The 22,227-nt window shown below is 38.0% G+C and overlaps 1 protein-coding gene across 1 annotated transcript in view; it reads right to left on the bottom strand.

Annotated features, from left to right (window-relative positions):
• Positions 1–22,227, bottom strand: part of Slc35f1 (solute carrier family 35 member F1) — a 181,650-nt gene that overhangs the window by 17,847 nt on the left and 141,576 nt on the right. Inside the window, exons 6-8 of the mRNA XM_071613794.1 lie at positions 18,680–18,836; positions 16,844–16,896; positions 11,732–11,886 (exon numbers count right to left, since the gene is read on the bottom strand). Of these exons, the coding sequence (XP_071469895.1) occupies positions 11,732–11,886; positions 16,844–16,896; positions 18,680–18,836 (365 nt within the window). The remainder of the gene's footprint in view (positions 1–11,731; positions 11,887–16,843; positions 16,897–18,679; positions 18,837–22,227) is intronic.

Raw genomic sequence — 22,227 nt, forward strand, 5'->3', positions numbered from 1 at the left:
ATTTTTCATCACAGACTTTGAAAGTGAGAAGATCCTGGATTGTATTTCAAACGCTGAAAAATAATGGATTCCAACCAAGAATACTATATCCAGCAAAATTAAGCTTCAGATTTGACAATGAAATTAAAATCTTTCACGATAAACAAAAGCTAAAAGAATTCGCAGCCAGAAAACCAGCAATGCAAAGCATTTTGAGCAAAATACTACAAGAAGAGGAATTGAAAAATAGTGCCCAAAACTAACAGCGGGAGGTATCTCAGTAAAGGGGGAGGAAAATAACCAAAAAGTAAAAACTAGCCAAACTAAAATAAATAAATAAATAAACATGACTGGAAGTACAAATCATATTTCAATTGTAACCTTAAATGTTAATGGCCTAAATTCACCAATCAAGAGACATAGGCTAGTAACCTGGATCAAAAAACAAATCCAACAATATGCTGCCTTCTGGAGACTCATATGATAGGAAAAGACATACACAGGCTGAAGGTGAAAGGTTGGGAAAAATCATATCACTCACATGGCCCTCGGAAGCAAGCAGGAGTGGCCATACTCATATCGAATAAAATCAACTTCAAACCTAAGTTAATCAAAAGGGATAAAACTACCCAGAGATTTCATCTTTCTCCAGTCAGAATGGCAGCTGTTAAGAATACAAACAATAATAAGTGTTGGTGAGGATGTGGGGGGAAAGGCACACTCATACACTGCTGGTGGGACTGAAGAATGGTGCAGCCAATATGGAAAGCAGTATGGAGAATGCTTGGAAAACTTGAAATGGAACCACCATTTGACCCAGCTATCCCATTCCTGGGTCTATTTACAAAGGACTTAAAAACAGCATACTACAGGGACACAGCCACATCAATGTTTACTGTAGCACAATTCACAATAGCTAAACTGTGGAATCAACCTAGATCTCCTTCAGTAGATGAATGGATAAAATGTGATACACACACACACACACACACACACACACACACACATATATATATATATATATATATATATATATATATGTGTGTGTATATATATATATGTATATATATATACACACACACACACACACACACACACACACACACACACACAATGGAATATTACTCAGCAATGAAAGAGAATAAAATCATGGCATTTGCAGGTAAATGGGTGGAGTTGGAGAATATAATGCTGCGTGAAGTTAGCCAATTCCCCCAAACCAAATGCCAAGTGTTTTCTCTAATATACAGAGGCTGATTCATAGCGGGGTTGGGACAGAGAGCATGGGAAGATTACACAAACTCTAGATAGAGTAAAGGGGAGAGAGGGGGAGGGAGGTGGCAAGTGGGTAAAAAAAGATGGTGGAATGAGATGGACAATACTACCCTAAGTACATGTATGAAGAAGACACAAATGGTGTGAATATACTTTATATACAAGCAGAGATATGAAAAATTGTACTCTATATGTGTAATATGAATTGTAATGTACTCTGATGTCATATATAACAAATTAGAATAAAAAAATTTTAAAAAGGGCTAGATAAATATTTTAGGCCACTTACTGTAGCCATTGTAGCACAAAAACATCTGTGGATAATGTGTAAAATATATGGGCATGGTTATTCTTCAACAGAACTTTTTTACAAAAGTGGGCTTGGCTTAGAGGTCATAGTTTTTGCTCTCTACCCTAGAGGATCTCAGTCACAAGGAAGGAGCCTGGGTTCCTGAATGGCTGCATAAAAGCACCCTTCCCTCACTGCTAGAAGCCAACACTCACCCCAACTCACTCAACAACATGGAAGCCCCAAAACAGGCTGCACTGGTTACTGTGTAGGGGAGAGCCAAGCTCAAACATTCATTGCTCTGTCAACTTAGTGTTCCATGTAAAGTGATTTTGGGCCTAGTGATGCCAGTTTCCACAATTCTTTACTTGCAGTCATTAATAATATCAAAAGACAGTCATGAGAGGCTAAGTATTAATTTTAAAATCTCCCCTTTACAATTACATGTGGGTGCTATGAGCTTAAAATTCCTAGTCTTTTAAGATGCATTCTTACAAAAAAAATACAAGCTACTTATGTGGATATTTTTACAAATACTTTCATGCCATAGGATGTCACAGGTTGAGGCTGCCTCCCTTGGCTTTTAAAGTGCAGTTACATTGCTGAAATTTCTCACTGCTGCAGAGGATCAACAGGCTGCTTGGCTCAAGATTCTGATCCATGTCTAATGAAAGATTCCATTCTTAATGAAAGTTTCCAGTCTCTGCAAACTCTCTGGCACAGGCTCTCAGATGTTAAGGATATTTGACATTGTTGGTCTATTCAAGTTTCAGTGGTTTGAAACCTCATCTTTTGCATTAATCTGCCTGGTGATTTTTAGTGTTCCTGTCATCTTTATTTATAAATAAAGAGGTAAGCACCCAAACAGTGGCTGGAACATAACAGGCATAGAATGAATAAGTATGTGCTGGATGATGTTTTCAATTGAATGCATCATAATATATTATTATAATGACTTAGTGTCTGGAGTTATTAAACTTTATTTGCCAAATCTCTAACAACAACAACAACAAAACAGTAAGAGAAACTGGCACACGTGGGATTTAATTATAGCGGCAGATTTTGAAAGGTTAGGGTGAATCATGGAGCTCTACCTCTATCCTCAGAGGATGTAACCTGGATTATTAGCATAGGCAGTCAATATTAAGAAACTTGTATTGATTTTACTATTTTATAACTCATAGCAATTATTTTAAAAATCATCTGGCATAAGGATGAGAATAAAATATGCAGAATGTTTTTAAATGAAAATGTACCAGTGAAATTTTACAAAATTTTGCACTAATCATATTACCCAGAATAGTTGAAGTAGTCTTCTTGAACAAATCTTAAATAGCTCTCCCCTTTTGTACTCATGAATATTTGGGTGGTAAAAACATTTTTCTAATGCAAAAGAGAAGTTTTATGAAGCCCTTACCTTCCTAAGCTATTACTCTTTAAACAGGGTCACCTGTGGTTTCAGGCCATATAACTAATGTCCTAAGTAGAGTGTTTGAAGGGGGCTGGAGAGAACTTACCATGTTCATTTTTTATATCAATTTCTAGTTTGTTTTAGCAAAGCTACAGAGATAATATCTTCTTATAAGATTACTTTCAACTTTAACTACTACAGCAATTCTGAGGCAATATTAAACCTTGAAAAGGCAATAGATAATGGTTGAAGTAAGCTAGCTTGTCATCTAAATGTCAGGCAAAAAGGAATATTCTGCACACTCAATATTGGCTGCTATTTTGTTGAAGAATGCTTAGCTCATGATGGCATGTCATGAAAGAATTTATTGGAGTTTTATTTAAAGAAACTTTTAATGTTTTTGTATTTTTGGTTATCACCTAAAAATTTATTTTAAGAAAGAATGAAGTCAAAGAATTCAGTTGAGAATGATTGACACAATATTGTCTAAATTTTTATGCATAAGATGGCAGTTTTGCTTTTCAAACAAGGAATAAGTAAGAACTCATACAAAATTAAGAGCTACATCTTGTTATATTTTTTCTTATTTATTTTTACTTTTGCTTTTATTATTTTTCCTAATTTTATTAGAGATTTTTAGTTAGTAATTGGATTCATCCTGACAAACTTATACATGTATGGAAAGCAGTTTTAGCTTATGATCCACCCCTTTTCCCTCCTGTTCTCCCTCCCCTCTCCCATTCTCCTTCCTCTACTCTACTAGATTGCTCATCTATTAATTTGTATTTGATTATTTAATTAATAGTCCAAAAATGGAAGGAGATAGGGATTACTAATCCTGAGTCATATGTTTAATCAGAGAAATGCAGCACTGCTGGTTACTGTTCATAGATTTTCTAATTAATCCTTTGATAACCTCCATAAGGACAATCTCATCTCCTTAAAGTCTGGAGAGGATAAATAACTGGCACAAAGACAAAAAGAATAAATACAAGCTACAATTTAAATCTAGGCTCCTCTGAGTAAGAAGACCATGCTCTCTTTGCTATACCATAGTGCTTAGTTCACACTTCATACAGTACACGCCAAAGGAGCCTTCCCATTCCAATTTGTTCTCTCCCTATGTGACTTAGTGATTCCTTTATCATAATTACATATTAGCAGGTTACCAGAACTCCTTGAAAAATCATTTTTGGAATTCAGCAAACAGCACAGGTGTCTGCAGGTGGAGAATGTGTCTCCATTGCCCAGATGTGGCTTCTGAACAGCTTCACCTAATGTCCAAGCTGGCCTGAGCCACTGCTTCCTTGTAATCTGGTGTAATTGTTAATAGTTCCCCTGTGGTGGGCCTAATGTAATCAAAGGCCATTAAGAGAGAAGCAGGAATGACAGAGAAAGATTTGAAGATGCCATACCATTGGCTTTGAAGAGAGAGCAAGGGACCAGAAGCCAAGGAATGCAGGTGGCCTTTAGAAGCTAGAAAGAGCGAGAAAATGGAAAGTTCCCCAGAGCCTGCTGAAGCAACACATTCTGCTAAACTCTGATTTTAGCTACATGAGACTTCCAACTTCCAGAACTATAAGCTAGTAAATATGTGGTAAATCATTAAACTCATGGTAACTTGTTATAGCAGCAATAGGAAACTAATACCTTTTCAATTTCAAAATTGTCCTGTTTGCACAATTCATAAAGTTCATAACAGATGAAGATCTGACCTTGAAAAGTCAATATACCATCAAATTGGAAAGCTTCCATATCCTGGCTCCCTGATTTTGGCATTAGGGGGTCTCTGGGGTCCAGGAAAGCTCATTTCCTGTACTCTTCGTGGATTGCTATAGATTGACTGTCCTGGATTCAGTAATGTTGTCAGGTAATAAAGAACAGAAATATATACCATGTTTCAAAAGTCATAAAATTAGAGATTACACGAGCACTATGCCATCCAGACTGTCTCATGTAGAATTAGGTTATTTGCTTCCCAGAATGGGGGCTTTACTGTCCGGTCAGCACAAAGGCAGAGATGCTGCACTGCACAGATGGGAGGGGGAAAGAATGGATTTTTTCCAAGAGTGTAAAGTAAGAAAGAGCAAATAATCAATGTTGGGCAAGAGAGCTTCATTTAGTCATTTAGTTCTGCCTGGGTAAGCAACATCTGTGAGAAAATAGCCCTCCCCCCTCAATTTGCAGATATTTATAACCAGACCAGAAGGTGGTTTAAAGACATCATGATTAAGTGAAAGAATAAACTATAACTGCAGGCTGTAGTAAAACCAAATGAGATCTCAGAGGTCACTGGTCTGATCCCCAGCACTGAAGCATGAGGACCTTCCACATTCTCTGTTAATATTCATGTCCTGTCTCTTCTAGTAATGGGAACTCCTGCTTCCAGAGACCGTCTATTCCACTTTTGGATGAAGACTTATTAACAGTGTTTCTTTATATTTAGCAATAATCTTCAACCCTCACCCTTTGGTTCAAGTTCCATTTGTTTGCAGCTACATAGTGCATGTCTGAACCAGGACTTACCCCTGGCTGCACACTGGCATCACATGGAGAGCCTTTAAGCAGCAGATGCTTGGGCTGTCCCAACTGGGGAGAGTGGAACCCAAGCATCTGTATTTTTAAAACTTTGTAGTCATGGATGGAGATTACTGGCTTGAACCCTTTGTTTGTATAGTTACGGATGCCTCATCTGAATTAACTCTTTTCTTCCTTAGGCTGTGACTTTCAACCATCCCTCTAGAAAAGCAAATGGCAGTTACTACTAACAGCCTTGGGAAGGAGAAGCCTGGAGGCCCAAGGAAATGGTGGGATTTTACATGATTTCTTCTATATTTATAAATGTATAACCCAAAAGATTATCTGGATTTCATCAAAATTAAAAAATTCTGTGCAGCCAGGCATGGTGGCTGATGCCTGTAATCCCAGTGGCTCAGAAGGCTGAAAGGACCATGAGTTCAAAGCCAGCCTCAGCAACGGTGAGGTGCTAAGCAACTCAGTGAGACCCTGTCTCTAAATAAAATACAAAAGAGGGCTGGGGATGTGGCTCAGTGGTTGAGTGCCCCTGAGTTCAATTCCTTGTACCAAAACAACAACAACAACAAACTTCTGTGCTTTGAAGAATTTTCACAAGAAATGAAAAAAAAATCAGAATGGGAGAAATGTTGGCAAACCACATATCTGATAGTATCTAGAGATTTAGTATCCAGAACATGTAAAAAACGATTGCAAGTCAAGAATAAAAACACAAATAATGTAATTTTAAAATGGTCAAAGCTGGGCCTAGTGGCACATGCCTATAATACCAACAGCTTGGGAGGCTGAGGCAGGAGGATCTCAAGTTCAAAGCCAGTCTCAGCAACTTAGGCCCTAAGCAACTCAGCAAGACCCTGTTTCTAAATAAAATATTAAAAAGGGCTGGGATGTCTCTCAGTGGTCAAACACCCCTGGGTTTAATCCCTGGCACCAAAAAAAAAAAAAAAAAGGGTCAAGAGATTTAGACATTTTTCCAAGGAAGACATAAAAATATAACCAGGTTCTTCTTCCAATATCTTCCTCAAACATAAATATACACAAAAATCCATTACTATAAGCATTTTTGTATTTTGAAAAATTTTTGCTTTGACCATAAATTCCTCATAATGATAAAAGTAACTTCAATGTTCTTAATGAGGGTATCTGGATATGGTGGAAAAACCTGGGGACCAAGGCTACTCCTAGCTCTGACCCCCATCTGTGGAGCACAAGAGTAACCCCAGAGGCAGGCAAGTAGAGATCTGAGAAGAAACCCTGGGTTTCACAATGACTATTTGAAAATTCAAGAATTTCCCTGAAGAGTCTTTTGTAAACTCCTTAAGGCAAAAGAAAGTTATTTTTTTTAATTTAGATGTAGATTAAAGGAGCATTTAGCTATTTCTTTGTTTATATTAAATGTAAATTAAATAAATATTATTTCTTTGTTACATTAACTGCTGTTATTCACAAAACAATTAGAAAACAACACAAGGCAGTGCTACTTCAAGAACCAAGCTATGTGATATCAATGACAGTGAAGGAAAGGAGAATAGAGCATTTGTCTATATCCTGACATTGTTGTTAAATCAACAGGGCTTTGCATAAACTGCCTCTATGCTGTATGCAAAGAATTTTCAAATTATTTTAAATAAGATTTTCAAATTATTTAAGACATTTGTGCTTCAAATTAGAAGTGATAAGAACAATTATATAAATTTATTTAAATAAAAAAATAGAAACATTGGATGCGAGTGGAATTTACTATGAGTTAATTCTCCAAATGACATTAGCCAAAAAGAGCATCAAAATTCCATAATTAGCTGTTAAATAGTAATTTCCAATATTTAGCAATGTGTAGAGACATTTTTGGATGTCATTACTGGGGGATACTACCAATATCTAACACATTAAAACCAGGGATGCAGCTAACCATTCTATAATGTGAAGGACAGGCTCCTGTAACAAGGAATTGCCTGATCTAAAATGGCAATAGTGCCATGGTTGAGAAACCCTTCACTAAACAAAGCATAAGCAGTCCATGGAATACTATATGGCCATTAAAAATAATCTTATAAATTAGTGATTTTTCAATTCTGTATATTAGGGTATGTGATGGATCACCTGAGGAGATCTTAAAATGCCCCATTCCCAATAATCAGGATCAAACTCTTTGGGATAGAATCTAGGCACAGCTGTGTTTTATATTCTTTCTTGGTGATAGAAATATATAGCCAGATGTGAGAGTCACTAATTTAGACCCACATTATATACAGACATTAAATAACATGGAAACATATATATTTTAAATTTAAATAAAGCATGTGGCAAAACTATGTACAATGTAATTAAATTTCTATTAAAATATATATGAACTGTAAAATATATGTGCACTGTAAATATATGTATGCATTGTAAAATGGGACCAAAGTGTAAGGGCACTTATTTGTATATTCTTTCTCAGAATTAGTATGTATTTATTTGCAATAAAAGTCAATAAATCACTCTGTAAATAGTTTGACAGTTTCTTCTAAAATTAAATATACCATGACCGTACAACCCTGCAATTATACTCTTGGGCATTTATCTCAGAGAAACAAAAACTTCTGTTTACACAAAAATCTGTACATGAATGTTCCTAGAAGTTTTATTTGTAACAGCCCCAAATAGAGATAATTCAGTTGTCCTTTACCAGGTAGGTGGTTTAATACACTCTAGTACATCCATACTGTGGAGTACTACTTAGCAATAAAAATGATTAACTACTGAATTATGCTCAGTGAAAAAAGTTAATCCCTAAAGCCAACATATGTATAACTGCAATTTATATAACATTCTTGAAATGACAAATTTTTACAAATGGAGAAGAAATTAGTGGTTTCAAGCAGGTGGAATGGGTGAAAGGGAAGTAGGTAGGATTATAAAAAGGCAACATGAGCAATCCCTGTGGTGATGGGAATTTCTTAATGTGGACTCCATCAATGTTAATATCCCAATATTCTTGTATAGTTTTGCAAGATGTTACCAATAGAGAAAAACAGATAAAGGATTATGGAGTCTCTCTGAATTATTTCCTAAAATTGCTTGTAAATCTATAATTACCTTGTGTTAGGCAGCTTTTCATTGCTGTGACCAAAACACCTGACAAAAATAATTTAGTAGAGGAAAATTTTATTCTGGGCTCATGGCTTTAGAGGTTCAGTCTGTGGTTGGCCAGTTCCACTGCTCTGGAACCACAATGAGGCAGAACATGATGGTGAAGGGTGTGGAAGAGGAAAGCTTCTTAGCTCAAGGCAGCTAGAGAGCAGAGAAAGCAAGGAGCCAGGGACAAGATATAATCCCCAAGGTCATGCCCTCAGTGACCTACTTTCTCCAGCCCCGTCCCACCTGCTTACAGTTACAACCTAGTAATCCATTCAAATCATTAATTCATCAAATGGATTAATCCACCAATTCAATTACCACTTTCATAAACTCATCATTCACCTCTAAACACTCCTGCCTTGCCTACTATGAGTTCTTTTGGGGGGATGCCTCACATTCAGACCACAACATCTTTATCAATTTAACGTTTTTTTAAAAGAATAGGAATCAATCTTAATGAGAATAAAAAGCAGCTACTGTGTTGGAATGAGCTCTGCCTTAAGGAAATACATTTCAAATAGTGGCAAATATATGATATATGGGGATTACATGGTTTCCTCATCAACAAAGCAATACATAAGGGCGAGTAACACACAAGGGAAACATACAGTGGAAGGAGAGGATGGTTGCAGAGTTTAAGAATTTACCTGATACATCAGCCCTCTCAGCTCCTGATGCTTGCAAATGCGAGGAACCCCAGGTCTAAGCTAAAGTCAGCAGAGGTGGCAGATTTAAACAGGAATGGGCACTGCTCAGGTGCTCCCTGTTCCCTCCAAAATAGTGATTTTCAAATTCAGAGAGCATTGGAATCACAGGAGAGCCTGTTAAGGCAAACATTCCCAGACATGTCCCCAGACACTGATTCTGTGACTCTGGGGTATGGCTCATAAATCTGCATTTTTAAACAGGCTCCTGGGGTGAAAGCAGACTTTTAAGAACACTGCTCTAAGGAAAGCTGAGAGGCGGACTGGGTCTCCTCTGCCCAAGAAGTGATGCTTGTCCTCAATCAGAACAATGAATTTCAGTTGTATTTCCTAAAGGGAGATTAAAGGGATTCTTCTAGTAAGGGAACTTATAAAGTCAATTACAAGGTTAATTGCTCAGAACTGAATTCATGTTAAGGAATGGTCTAGATATGGATTCTTAACTGCAGAGAAGAGAAAAAAAAAATCATGGCCATTTTGCTGTAGTAAGACCATGGCCGGGTAGTCCCTAGGGTCTGTACAGTGATTAGCATTTTGAGGGATCCTGGTTTTCCCAGCACTGTGGTCCAGTGGTCAAGAGCAACATGAGGGGAACATATCATGGTTTTCTTCTTTTTACCCTTATGAGTACTTGGGTGACCTTCCATCAGGTGGAAATGAGCTTGGAATCTCTTAGAATAAGGAACACAGAAATTAAACTATTTAGACAAAACAAATTATTAACAATAAATATCATCCAGGCCTAGGTTGTTTCTTTTAGCTGTTATATTTTTGCCTGTGTACTGGACAAAAAGCTCCATATAAAATAGAAACTCAGGGAAAATGGGGAAATGTTGGTTAAAGGGCACAAACTTTCAGTTTTAAGATAATAAGTTCTGAAGATCTAATGTCCAACGTGATGACTGTAGTTAATGTATTAAATGTCTGCAGTTTGTTAAGAAAGATCTTAAATATTCTCACCACAGAGAGAAAAAAACAAAACAAAACTGTGGTGATGGATATGTTAATGAGCTTGATTGTGGCAAACATTTTACAATGCACATGTATATCAAAACATCATATTATATATATATATATATATATATATATATATATATATATATATATATAATTGACAAAAACTGGATACACACACACACACACATACATATTTATCTTTCTCCAGTTTTTGTCAATTATGCCTCAATAAAATTGGGAACAATTAGGGACTTACACACTTATCCCAGCCCACAGCCACGGCCACTTTCTCACTCTCTGCTCTCTTCCAGATCTGTTTCTTGTCCTTCCAGGTACTAGTCTTGTCTGTGCTCTTCTCAGTTTGTTTCTGGGCTTAGGACATTTGTTCCTCTTGATGATAATTCTGATTATTCACTTAAGTTGCTTTGCCTCTTGTCATCTCAAATATCCACTGTTTCCAGCCCACCCTTATTCTAAGAGATTCCAAGCTCATTTCCACCTGATGGAAGGTGTTCTGCCCACCAAGGTGCCCCATCATCTGGCCATGCTGGTGCGTGCTGGTGATATTAACTATAATACCACTGATGAAGCACATGGTTACCAGTGACCAGGTACGTCTCTCCTCCTTTTGCCTGTCCTACTTTGGTCTTACGTGCTTAGACATTCCATACTTGGCCTGCTTCACTCTGTGTTTTCAAAGGACTAGTGAAGGAATGGCAAGTGGGTCTCTTCACACATACCAATTCTAAGCCATTGTTAATGGATGCAGCAAGTGTGGTGTTCAGAACAGCACTAGACCTTGGTGTGTCATAATCAATTAGTCATGCCTGCCTTGGGTGAAGATGTGTGTACGGTCTTGCATTCTAAGAGGGGGCCATCTTCTGACAGGATAATTTCTTCCTTTCTTCAGGGCTGATATATTAACTGAAAATGCCTCACAAGATCTCTTTGCATTCCTTTACTCAAACTCAAATCTTTCAGAATAGAAACTATTTCTAGTGCATTAGCATTTTCCATTCATTTTTGCTATAAAAATATCTGCAAAGTAGAAACTGCAAGAATTGTGTCTTTTCTCCAAAGAGAACATAATCTGCCAATGCCTTTGGCAGAACCCATTTTGTGCTTGTAGTGTGGGAATTGGACAAATCTTCCTAGCTACAGGTCAGAAATAAGTGTAGCTTCTGGGCTGAATGATATAGGGAAAACTGTTCCCTATTATTTAGGCTCTTCCTCCTGTGGCTGTTGCTTATCTTTTACCATCAATTGTAGTTAATGGTCTAGAGACAAAACTTAGCTTCTGTCTTAGAGCTGAAATGTGAACACCCAAATCATGGGAGCTTGCTTACAAAATTGCATTCCTATTTTCCACACAAAATCAGTGTGTCCCACGTCCCAGCACTCTGACCGGTGTGTCATGTCTACAGAGTGTCATCTTCACAAGGGAACACTGACTCAACTTACCTTGTAGTGGAAGAGAAACAATCCACAGAACAGGCTGTACAAATCCGCTGTGAGCAGAGAGAGGTTGACCGAGGTGGCGCTGGTTTTCTTTATGACAACTGGCATAAAGCTGTAGAGACCAAACATGCAGGCACTAAAGCCAACATAGAGCAGTCCTGGGGGAGAGTAAAGAGAGGAATGTCAGTGCCTCCTCCAGCATCCTCAGCATCCCCACTAGGAGGATCAAGAGGAATCTTGCACCCTACCTACGGCTCACCGAAGGCAGTTTTTCTTCCTCCATATTAATTTTGCTTGCCCCTATAAAAAGTACTTAAGGGTAAAAACTTATTTCTATATGTTTTAGATCCTATGCTTAACAAAAGTGACATTAGATCTACATAAAAATTTTGAGCATGAAGTAAGTAAACTCGGTACAATAGCCCCCTCTAGTGTGGAGGACATGCCCTTCACTCCAAGAGGAAGAGGGAAATGCGTTTTCATTATTTCAATAAGGTAGATCTTGTGTGTATATTCTGTCATAGTAATATCAGAAGGTTTTTGATTCTCCATCAGAAGTTTCAATTCTCTAAAAGTAGCCAATTTCCCTATACTTGGGTTTCACACTACTTGTAATTCATTTTCCTCTTAATCAAGTTACTAAAAATGCAATAAATACTACATAACCTATGACTAATACATGAAAAGACATAAAATTAATCCAGTATTTCTTAAAGAACTCTGTGATTAACAGACTCTGAACAGATCCATCTTTAAGTCACTAAAAATAATCAAGTTTGGATAGAATATAGTCCACACTATTTTTTTTTTAAAGGGCATCATTGATTTGCATCATACCATGTCTGCGCTCCAATGTTCCAGAATTCTTCTACTCTTTATTCATATTACCTAGCATGCCCTGTGTGGATTCTGACTTGTGGGTTCTGATGTCTTATATTCACTCATTTACCCAACCATTATTTACTGAGTACCTTCTATACCCTAGGGACTCTGCAATGGGCTAGAAATACAATGAAACACAAGATGGACCAGAAGCTTAGGGTTGCTATTTGAGATCTGCAGGAGCGGGTAGTGGTTAGAAAAGGTGATTAGGTAAAGCTGCTTTGTGGAGATGACATATATCTTGAATGCTAATGGACTAAAAGGAGACAGTAGAAAGCAAGGGAAGAATATTTTAGGCAGGGAGATCTTCACATGAAAAGAACCTGAGAAGGGACAGGGTATAAAATCTTTGAGGAGCTGCCAGGGTCCAGAATAACTGAATGGGCAGTCACAAGAAATGAGGTAGGAAAATTAGGAAGAGGATGTATTATACCAATACTTGTGTCTTAGAAAAGAAATTTATGTCCTATTCTAGTTGCAATAGGAAGACATTGAGCAGTTTGTAGCAGGAGTTTAAAGTAATCTGATTTTCATTTTTAGATTACTTTGTCTACTCTGTATAGAGCAGATGAGAAAGAAGAAAGCCTGGGAGGAGACCAGTGGAAAATTCAGTATCCTAGCCCAGGCAAGAGAGATTAGTGGCTTGCCTGGGCTTGCTCCCAATGGCACGGGAGAAGAAGGAAGGAGGCTAGATCTGTGAAGACTCAACAAACCCTAGTGAGGGACTGAAGGTGGGTAGTGAGGAAGGGAAGGTATCAAGGATGCTATGAGTTCTAGCTAATTTAGAAACTAGGTGAATTATGATAGTATTTACTGAGATGGAAAGAACTAAGGGAGACTAGGTTTTCAGGGGAAATAAAAGCTCCATTTTGAAAGTCAAATTTTAGATGCTTATGTATAATCCATGAGGATTTGTCTATTAGAGAGCTGGATAAGTCCTTGGAGGGCTCAGAGAAGAGGTGTGACTTTACAAGCACACTTGCTAAACCGAGAGAGTAGAAAAACTGGTATACAGCAGACTTTCACTCTACTAATCAGGCTAACTCAGACTGCTACCGGCTTAAACATATTTTTTAAAGCTGCAGAAATTAAATATAGGGGGACACAGTGGAATAGATACGCCATCCCAGTGGTCTGTTTTGTTAGGTGAACTAGTGCTTTGGTGTACGATTACCCTGTTTGTAAATACCGCAGTCAATCAAATGGACACACTGTTAACAGGAGAGTTGGCCTGCAGTCCCATAACAGGAAGCCATGAACCCAGTCAAGGGGCCTCAACTGTCTACACCTCAGATTCATTGATAAAAAGAAAGGTGTACCCTTAATTAACTCCAAGATTCGCCCTGCTATGTGGTCCCATTATCCTATCTTCAAGGGAAGGCCAAATCTTGATTGGCCTCCTTAAAACAAACAAAACAAACAAACAAAAAAGGAATCAAACCACAACATCAAGTACTGAACCCCAGTACATTTTCTTTCCTACGACATTTGACTTTCACCTTAGCCTGGATTCATTCATACATCCATTAGTACAATATGGCAAATGGGACAAAGGGAATATTTAAGTTATTTACTGGACTTCCAGCTGTGATTGTAATGTTTCTGCTCCCCAGGAGCATACTTCAGCTGGATCAGGTTGTATATTTTACTTGAGTTTACTGTTCAGATAATCACAGCCAGTCTTGGTGTTCAGTAGAGTAAAACAAAGGAATAAAAACTATAAGAAGTAGTATCTTGCTTTTAATCATTCTGTATCTTGCAACTGTCCCACACTGTAGGAAATTACAATCTGTTAAAACTTTCTTCAAGTCCAGAAAATATAAAACATTTATCCTTCCGTCTACTCTAAGGAAAAAAAAGATTTTTTATTTTGATAAAGTAAAAACCATATGAGCTGTCCAAGAGATTCTAAGAGGTAGATCAGTGTTGTGGAAAGAGGAAGGAGAGAGATTCACTGACAGATGATGGAAAATGAAGAGAGACTCAGATTATGTTCTTTTACCCCAACCAATATGAGTTCTTCAGAGATCAGAACTTGGGCCACTCTTGGGTGACTCCCCAAGGAGTGTGAGGAAGGTGAGATGATGCTGACCACCCTTAATGTTCCCTGCCTCTTTGGTCTAGGAGTGGCAGTAGGTGCTATTCCATGTCCCAGTTCCCCAGACAGAAACTGCAATGTCTACCTAAAGTCCTCCCCTTAACATTGTCTCCACCACTTCCCATTTGTCTATATTTTATGAGATGGGAGAAGGTAGAATGGCATCCATCTTCTTTGCTGATATTCATTCATTTGCTCATTTAGCAAACACTACAAACACTAATTCATAGAACTAACTGGACATAACTTTCTTAGCCTTGTATTTGAATACACAACCAGGGTAACTCTGCATCATGTACAATCACAAGAGTGGAATCCTAAATAGAAGTTATACTCTTGTACTTACAATTTGCCAAAATATATTCTACTGTTGTGTATAACTAAAAAGAACAACAAAAACAACAACAATAAAAACACCTTCTCTGATAGCCATGTGCCCACAATCAAGCTAAACAAGAAAAAGTATGTAGTTGGCCAGTGTGAGGACAAATGTGGCCCAGGCATCACAATTTCAAACCCAACCCTACAAATCCTTCAGAAAGAGAAGGATGGATATTTGATTCCCCTTCTGGGCCATTTGGGCCTAATTTCCAATCAAGAATTAAATGGATGACTGTGTAATGTGTTCCTTTTACACTGTCTTCATCATCTTGAACTACAGAGGACTGACATTTTAATGGCAGTCTGGGAGCTTAGGATAAAACTATCTTTTGATGACACATTTAACTAACACAGAATTATAACAGAGCCTCAGTGGACATGCACATGACATCCACATAATTAGAGGAGAAGTTCTTTTTGATCATTATTACTAAAGTCAATATCAAATTAATTCATACCCACAGACCACTGCATGTGAAGTGCTACTAAGCACAAGTAACATTTGAGAGTTGTGGCTTTGAGAATCACAAGGCAAATTTGCTTCTATAACCTGAAGCTGCTTTCCTTTCCTGGCTGCCCCCCTCTGCCTTCCCCATCTTCTCCTCTCTACTCATTTTCATTTAATTATAACATCCTATACATACATTTGAGGAAAAATAAATCACAGATCTTTGATGATATAAGGACTGAGCAGCCCTTGAAATCACTAGTGATATCCCTTCAGGGATGTCACATGCACTGCCATGGCTCACACGTGCCTTCAGAGGAAATGATGTCCCCAGCAAGGTGGATCTGGAGCATAGGGGCCCAGAGGTAGGTAAAGTGATGCAGGGGACTTTATGTCCTTGTTCTCTTCCCTTGTCAAAGGAAGCTGTCAGTTGTGTCAAATCTATATAGGCTGGAGATGGCTTGAACAGCAAGCTCCAGCGTTGTAGAAACATCTGTATTTTTTTGCCTTCCATTTTCATTCATTCTGCACACATTTCTCAAGCGCCTCTTGGCTAAGCCAAATTCCATGTTCACTACTGGGACCCGTGTGCCTCCGGATAGACATGGAGGATACCTGCTGAGGGCATTCAATGGCAGTCCCTTCACGGGCTTGCTCTGTGATCGATCATTAGAGCATCACCTAGGATTTGAAATTCTTGTCCTCAATATTTTAGAGGAAAGTGATTCTAGAAACAGGTGGAATATGATATGCTCTGGATGACTATTAACTAGCTCAAAGCATGTCTGGTATTTTCTAGGTTCATTTGGATACCGAAAGGATTAAGGATTTCTAATGTGCAAACTGCTCCTTTCTGAAAAGGTTTTTATGGGCTCAGAATGCCCATTACATTGTTTCATTTCATGCTTTTTTGTTAAGTTCAGTTTTTTCCCTTTTACTAAAGTGCCGCTTTTTAATGATCACATCAGTTTTGTGCTTCCTGGCTAGACAAAATTGCTGTCATTTCTGTGCTACCACTGCCTCAGGGCATTTTCCTTTCTGGTTGGTCTTTAACCTAATAACACACTTCTGTGTCTATCCACAATAATGGCACCTTGACAGTGATAATGTGAAGAAGCTCAAGTAGGAAACATGATGAATTACACAATCTGGTCTCTCACAGTGTACAGGAATCCCTGAAATGAAAAGGGATTTCACCATCTTTTCCCCCTGCCATTCAAAATCCCTTCCTTGTTCATGCACTGCGCCCAGTCACATCACTCTTAAGATTGCTAAAAACAGTATCTTAGGTGTGCAAACTTCTTACCTATTTGCCAATCCCAGGGCACCTTTAACAGCTCCTTATGCTCCATAATAGCTCTGCAAATTCAAAGAAAGCAGACCTGATGAGCAAGATGATAATTTGTTCTATTTTCTCCCTTCTCTTGATTTGCCATATTTATACAAATAATAAAACAACCAATTGAATTTCAAAAATAACTTTGAGCCATACAGAGGCAGCCTGTGATCTTGCCAAGAGTGGCCAGCAGTGGTGAGAGCTTCCTGGTGGCTATGGTAGAGCTCAAGACTCCACTGTCCTCAAATAGTCCACCCAGATCCTTTGTTCCTTCTCACTCATGTGCTTTCTAAGAAGCAATTGCCCAGATTCAGAAAATTTCTGTGCTTGCAGCTTTAATCAATTTTCTGATTGGGCATTTTCTAGAGTAGTAGTTCTCAAGGATAAAAGTATCTTAAAGTCATCTGGAGACTGAGTTAAAATACCACTAGAGAGCCTGATTCTGCAGGTCCAGGTGGGGCTCCAGGAGATGCATTTTGGACAAGCTCTCCTGCAATGCCAGGACTGCTGGTCTGAGGACCATACTTTGAGAACTACTCAATAGAAGAGGACCAGGAGGTGAGGCTGGCACCACTCCACCAGCATTGCTTTGGTGCCAGTGTGCCTTCAATTATCCTATTTGCTAAACACGCCTTTATTTGGCAACAAGTGTCCCTCAAAGGGCTCAGTCATCAATAATGGGCTGTAACTGAAGCAAATGAGCACTAAATCTCTGAATATATATTTTGGATTCAAGTATAATAAGCCATAACATGAGCCATCCATCTACAGAACATTGGCTATGAATAGCTGATCTAGAAAATTCATTCTCCTCTCCCAAAGCTCAAACACCAAACTTAGGAACTTTAAAATGCCACCACAGTTTCAAACTAAGTTCTTCTCAGATAGTCTTTCCCACCTCTATGCTTTGTTTGGTGAGTTTTTTCACCAGTATTCAGGATGCCAAAATCTGGAGGCTGGCTAGAAATAGCCTATATACAAAACGTGTTTAAGGTGATGCCACATTATCTTCCATTAGTAATTTAAGATGTTGAACCAACACAATTACAAAATACTTGCTTTGTGGATAGAATTTGATGTGAGAATTAGTCATCTGTAGAAAAGGATTTGGTGAAATTAGACTGGAAGTTATACTACCATTCTTTACTTCTTACATGAAACTAAAATGTATGTTCTGTACTGATGGAAAATTATGATTTGACACTTATTCTCACAACAAATTGAGGTACTGCATAATTCATTAAGTGATGATTTATATGCACTAATTCCAGGATTATTACAGAACTTGTGCTTTTGGTTTTTTTGAAGCTTAATAAATATTGAGTTACACTTTCATGTTTTTAAGGAAGATGGAAATACTTAACTCTAAGAAATGAATTTGATATATGATCCATGGGCAATAAAAAACAAGTTTATAAAAGGGCAACTTACAACCAGAGGTTTCCTAGTGGTTATCGCTAGTAAACAGAATGTCCTTTTGTGGAAGTAACACTGAATTGTGATATTTATGCTTAATTTTTCTACTTCTCTAAATAATAACATGCTTACTAGGTTGGAAGAATGGATGCATTTTTAATGCTTTCTTGAAAATTATTTTCCAGGCCTATTAAGTGTTTTATAATTTATAGAAATGTGTGTAGTTTGAAGGAAATTTACTAATAAATATACTTTGCACATTTCATGAGACCTTTGTGTGGGAAGTTTGTGACTGCTTTTCTGCCTTGATTTTTATACTTTTAAGGACAAAAACTTTAAGAATAAGTTCCATTTATTTGCTCCTTGAATTTTTTGTTATTTTTTACTCACAATTGGATTCCACTGAAAAATGCACCAAAGAGACCAATCATTCCCAGGAATTCCACTCGGCTCAAGGTTCGGATGATGTATTCTTCCCAGACGTTAGAGATACCATAGAGTGTGGCTCCGCCTAAGACCAGAAGGTCCCCTACCAGCTTATTTTCCCCTAGGAACCAAAGAGAATAGAGTGAGCCTCATTAAAAGTTTCTTAATAAGGGAATCTGGCTGCAGCAAATGGAGCTTCCTTTGCCCATTCTATTCTGACATTTTTATATGAAGTCCTGCGATTTCCAGTTGAGATGGAGTAAAGATTTTTTTTTAATCTGTACTCTCTCTCTCTCAGTGTGTTCTGATATAAAAAAGGTTTCCTATCTAGACACAACCAGAAGTTTTCCCTAATCAAGAAGGGGACTCAGTTCTTTCAAATTGATTCTCTCCATCAAGTTCAATGACTGCAGTCCAGTTATGTGTCTGTGAATACATGCTGATGTGTGCATGTGTTCTTTTTGTTTCAGGGGAGTGAACTTGGCTTAGAACAAATAGGATCAATTTCCTCCCCTCTGCTCTACATGGTGAGAATAAATAGAACAGAGCAGGCAATACTACATTTTGACCATGGGCAAAATGTGCACATACATGGACAATGAGATTAAGAGGATTTATGAGCTGAAAATTTTCAAATATCCTGAAGAAAATAATGTATAATGCAGTATAACGTTAATATTTTGCTTTTTTTTCCATCAAAAAAGTAACTTGTTTTAAACTCAATTTTGTTTTGAGTCCAGTTTTTAATGAATGTTTTCCCAGTATTTCCTGTAATTAGGTAAATTCTTTCCACTCCAGGAAGAGTGGAGGTAGGGAACAGGGGAGTTGAATCAGCGGCGGCAGGGCCTCACTGATGGGCTCTGTACCCACGTGGCCTCTGGCTCTAGGCTGCAAGAGTTGGCAGGCCAGAAGCTTAGCTGATGTGGCACTCTGGGGCAATGTGAGGTGTGGGGATGAGAAGGTGCTCACTCTAGCATGATTCTCAGGAAGGGACTCACCTGGACTAGCCTTGGATTCCCGGATTAGTTGGAACAATCTAAAACTGTAGAACTGGGCTCTCAATTGGGAGCACAGGGCATATTCTAGGTAGAGGTTTCACATGAGAGCCTCTAGGCAGGGCTTGAAAGAACTCTGTGTGGTCACCTTGGAGCATTGGGTATCTCCTCTAAGTGGTGCCACTTTTTCTGAGGCAACGTCCCATTCCTGGTAGGGATTGGGGAGAAAAAGGAAGAGACTCTGAAAGGCAACAGTTTGCAGAGTCTATTCTCAAGGGAGTGGAGCTGAGAATGAAATTGTAAGGGCTAGGAGCTTTCCCTGGGTCCCTGGGGAGCTAGTCATTGCTATCTAGCAGATGAGCTGAGAACTTAATGAGGTCTTGGTGAGAAACCAGACCAGGTAGAAGGTCCCTGCAGGCATCTTCTGGGGAAGTTAGGGTTGCTATGACAGAGTGTGAAATCTTCAGCAAGCTTTTATGTGTCAACTAAAAAAATAATGAAAAAATTTAAGAGGTTCATTTGAGGATCAACTCATAAGATAAAATATACCTATAGCCTGAATTATAATGAACACAATCGAGTGTCTTTTCATTCAGGAGACATTTAAGAATCTTGTGATGACACAAAGTCATTATTATGAAAATCACTTATCATTACACTAGGGGAGTATGAAAGGTCTACTTAGTAGAATTCTTGGTCAATACAATTAATTTTAAATGACTGGATTAAGGAAAGCTAAATCATAATGAAATGTTTTAGTGGGAATTAGGAGAATATCAATTCTACCTTTTAAAAATCCTAAGAAGACACACTGTTTTGGTGAATAGTCTTACCAATTTTTTCAAATTTCACATTTGTATAGCTGTGGACTACTCCATGAACTGACCTTCACTGTAAGAAATGTATTCACCAGTACTTTGAGTCTCAATAATTCAGTGATAATTTTGGATAATAAGAATTCAATTCTGTGTAAGTGCAATTTCAGAAATATTTTCAGAGTTACCAGTGATAAAAAGATGAAATAATATTTATTAGAATTTTAACTGTTAATTATATTTATCAGTTTGTAAGTAATTCTGAAGTGGATCCATGTGCATATAGCATATGCTATAATTTGAATCTTAAATGTCCCCCCAAGGTCCCTGTGTTGAAGACTGGGTCCCCAGCTTGTGGTGCTTGCTATGGAGAGGGGTCAGTGGGCATGGAACCTTTAGGAAATGTGACCTAGAGGAAGGAAGTGAGGTAATTGGAGGCGTGCCCTTAAAGGGGGTATTGAGACCTAGCCCCATCCTCTTACTCTCTTTGCCTCCCTACCACCATGAGGTGAAGAGGCCCCATCCACCATGTGCTCCTGCCATGATGCACTGTGCTACCACAGGCCCAAAGAAACAGGACCAATGGGTCAAAACCTCTGAAACTGTGGATCAAAATAAACCTTCCTTTTTTATTTTAAGTTGATTTATCTCCAGTATCTGTTACATTGATGCAAAACTAACATGGCATGTTTGAAAATTTAGTTGATTAACCACTACATAATTTTATACAACCATATTATATAATGAACTGCTTTATATAATAAGGGAACTAATATTTTGCATCTAAAATTTGTGTCTAATTAACTGGAAATCACTATGTACTACTCCATATTTTATGAAGTTAATGTAGTAGATCCTGACGTGGCAGTACTAGTTCATTAAAAAAGTTTCATGGGTTAACACTAGGCAAAGGAAAGCTATCATCTCTGTGTGCATAAAGATACATCAAGTGATAACATTTTCTAAATTTTGAGTAAATGGGAACATTTGAAATGATGAAATGTTCATCTAACCTGAAACTTCTCTTCCTCCTTTGAATAGCGTACCATTGATATCTAGGCACCTACTATTTTCCACTCCATGCCTGTGACTTGTTAACTTCCTACCTGTTCTCTTACAAATAGGGTTGAAGGGCATGGATTCTCACTTAGCTTTATATTCTGAGAATGAATCTGGGGAAATAATGCATTCTCAATAAATATCTAGGTGAACTGAGCTCACTGAAAAAGTCTGAATTCAGGTAGAGTTGGGAATAGTCACACCTCTGTCACTTACTAACTGTATAATATTGGACTAACTACAGGGTCTTTCTAAACTTCAGTTTCCTTACCTTAAAATGTGGTTATTGTGAGAATAATAATACATGTAAAATGCCTAGCATAGTATCTGACACTAAGTGTTCACAAGTAGTAGCTAAAAAGTGAATCAATCATTCCCTTTGAATAATTATCTGTCTCTTTGTGTTGGGCCTTTCTCATTTTGGATTACTCCTTAATTCTAATCAACCAAGTCATAATTGTTTTTCAGGAATTGGTTTTCCAGTTATTAGCCTTTGATTTTTTTTTCCCCTCCTGAGATAGGATCTTACTATGTTGCCCAGGCTGCCTTCACAAACCTCCCTTTCAGCCTCCTGAATAGTTAGGATAATCGTCATGTACCACTGCACATGGCTTCCTTATTAGATTTTTGTTTAAGCACCAGA

This window comes from Marmota flaviventris, chromosome 6 (assembly GCF_047511675.1).
Source record: "Marmota flaviventris isolate mMarFla1 chromosome 6, mMarFla1.hap1, whole genome shotgun sequence".
NCBI lineage: Eukaryota > Metazoa > Chordata > Mammalia > Rodentia > Sciuridae > Marmota > Marmota flaviventris.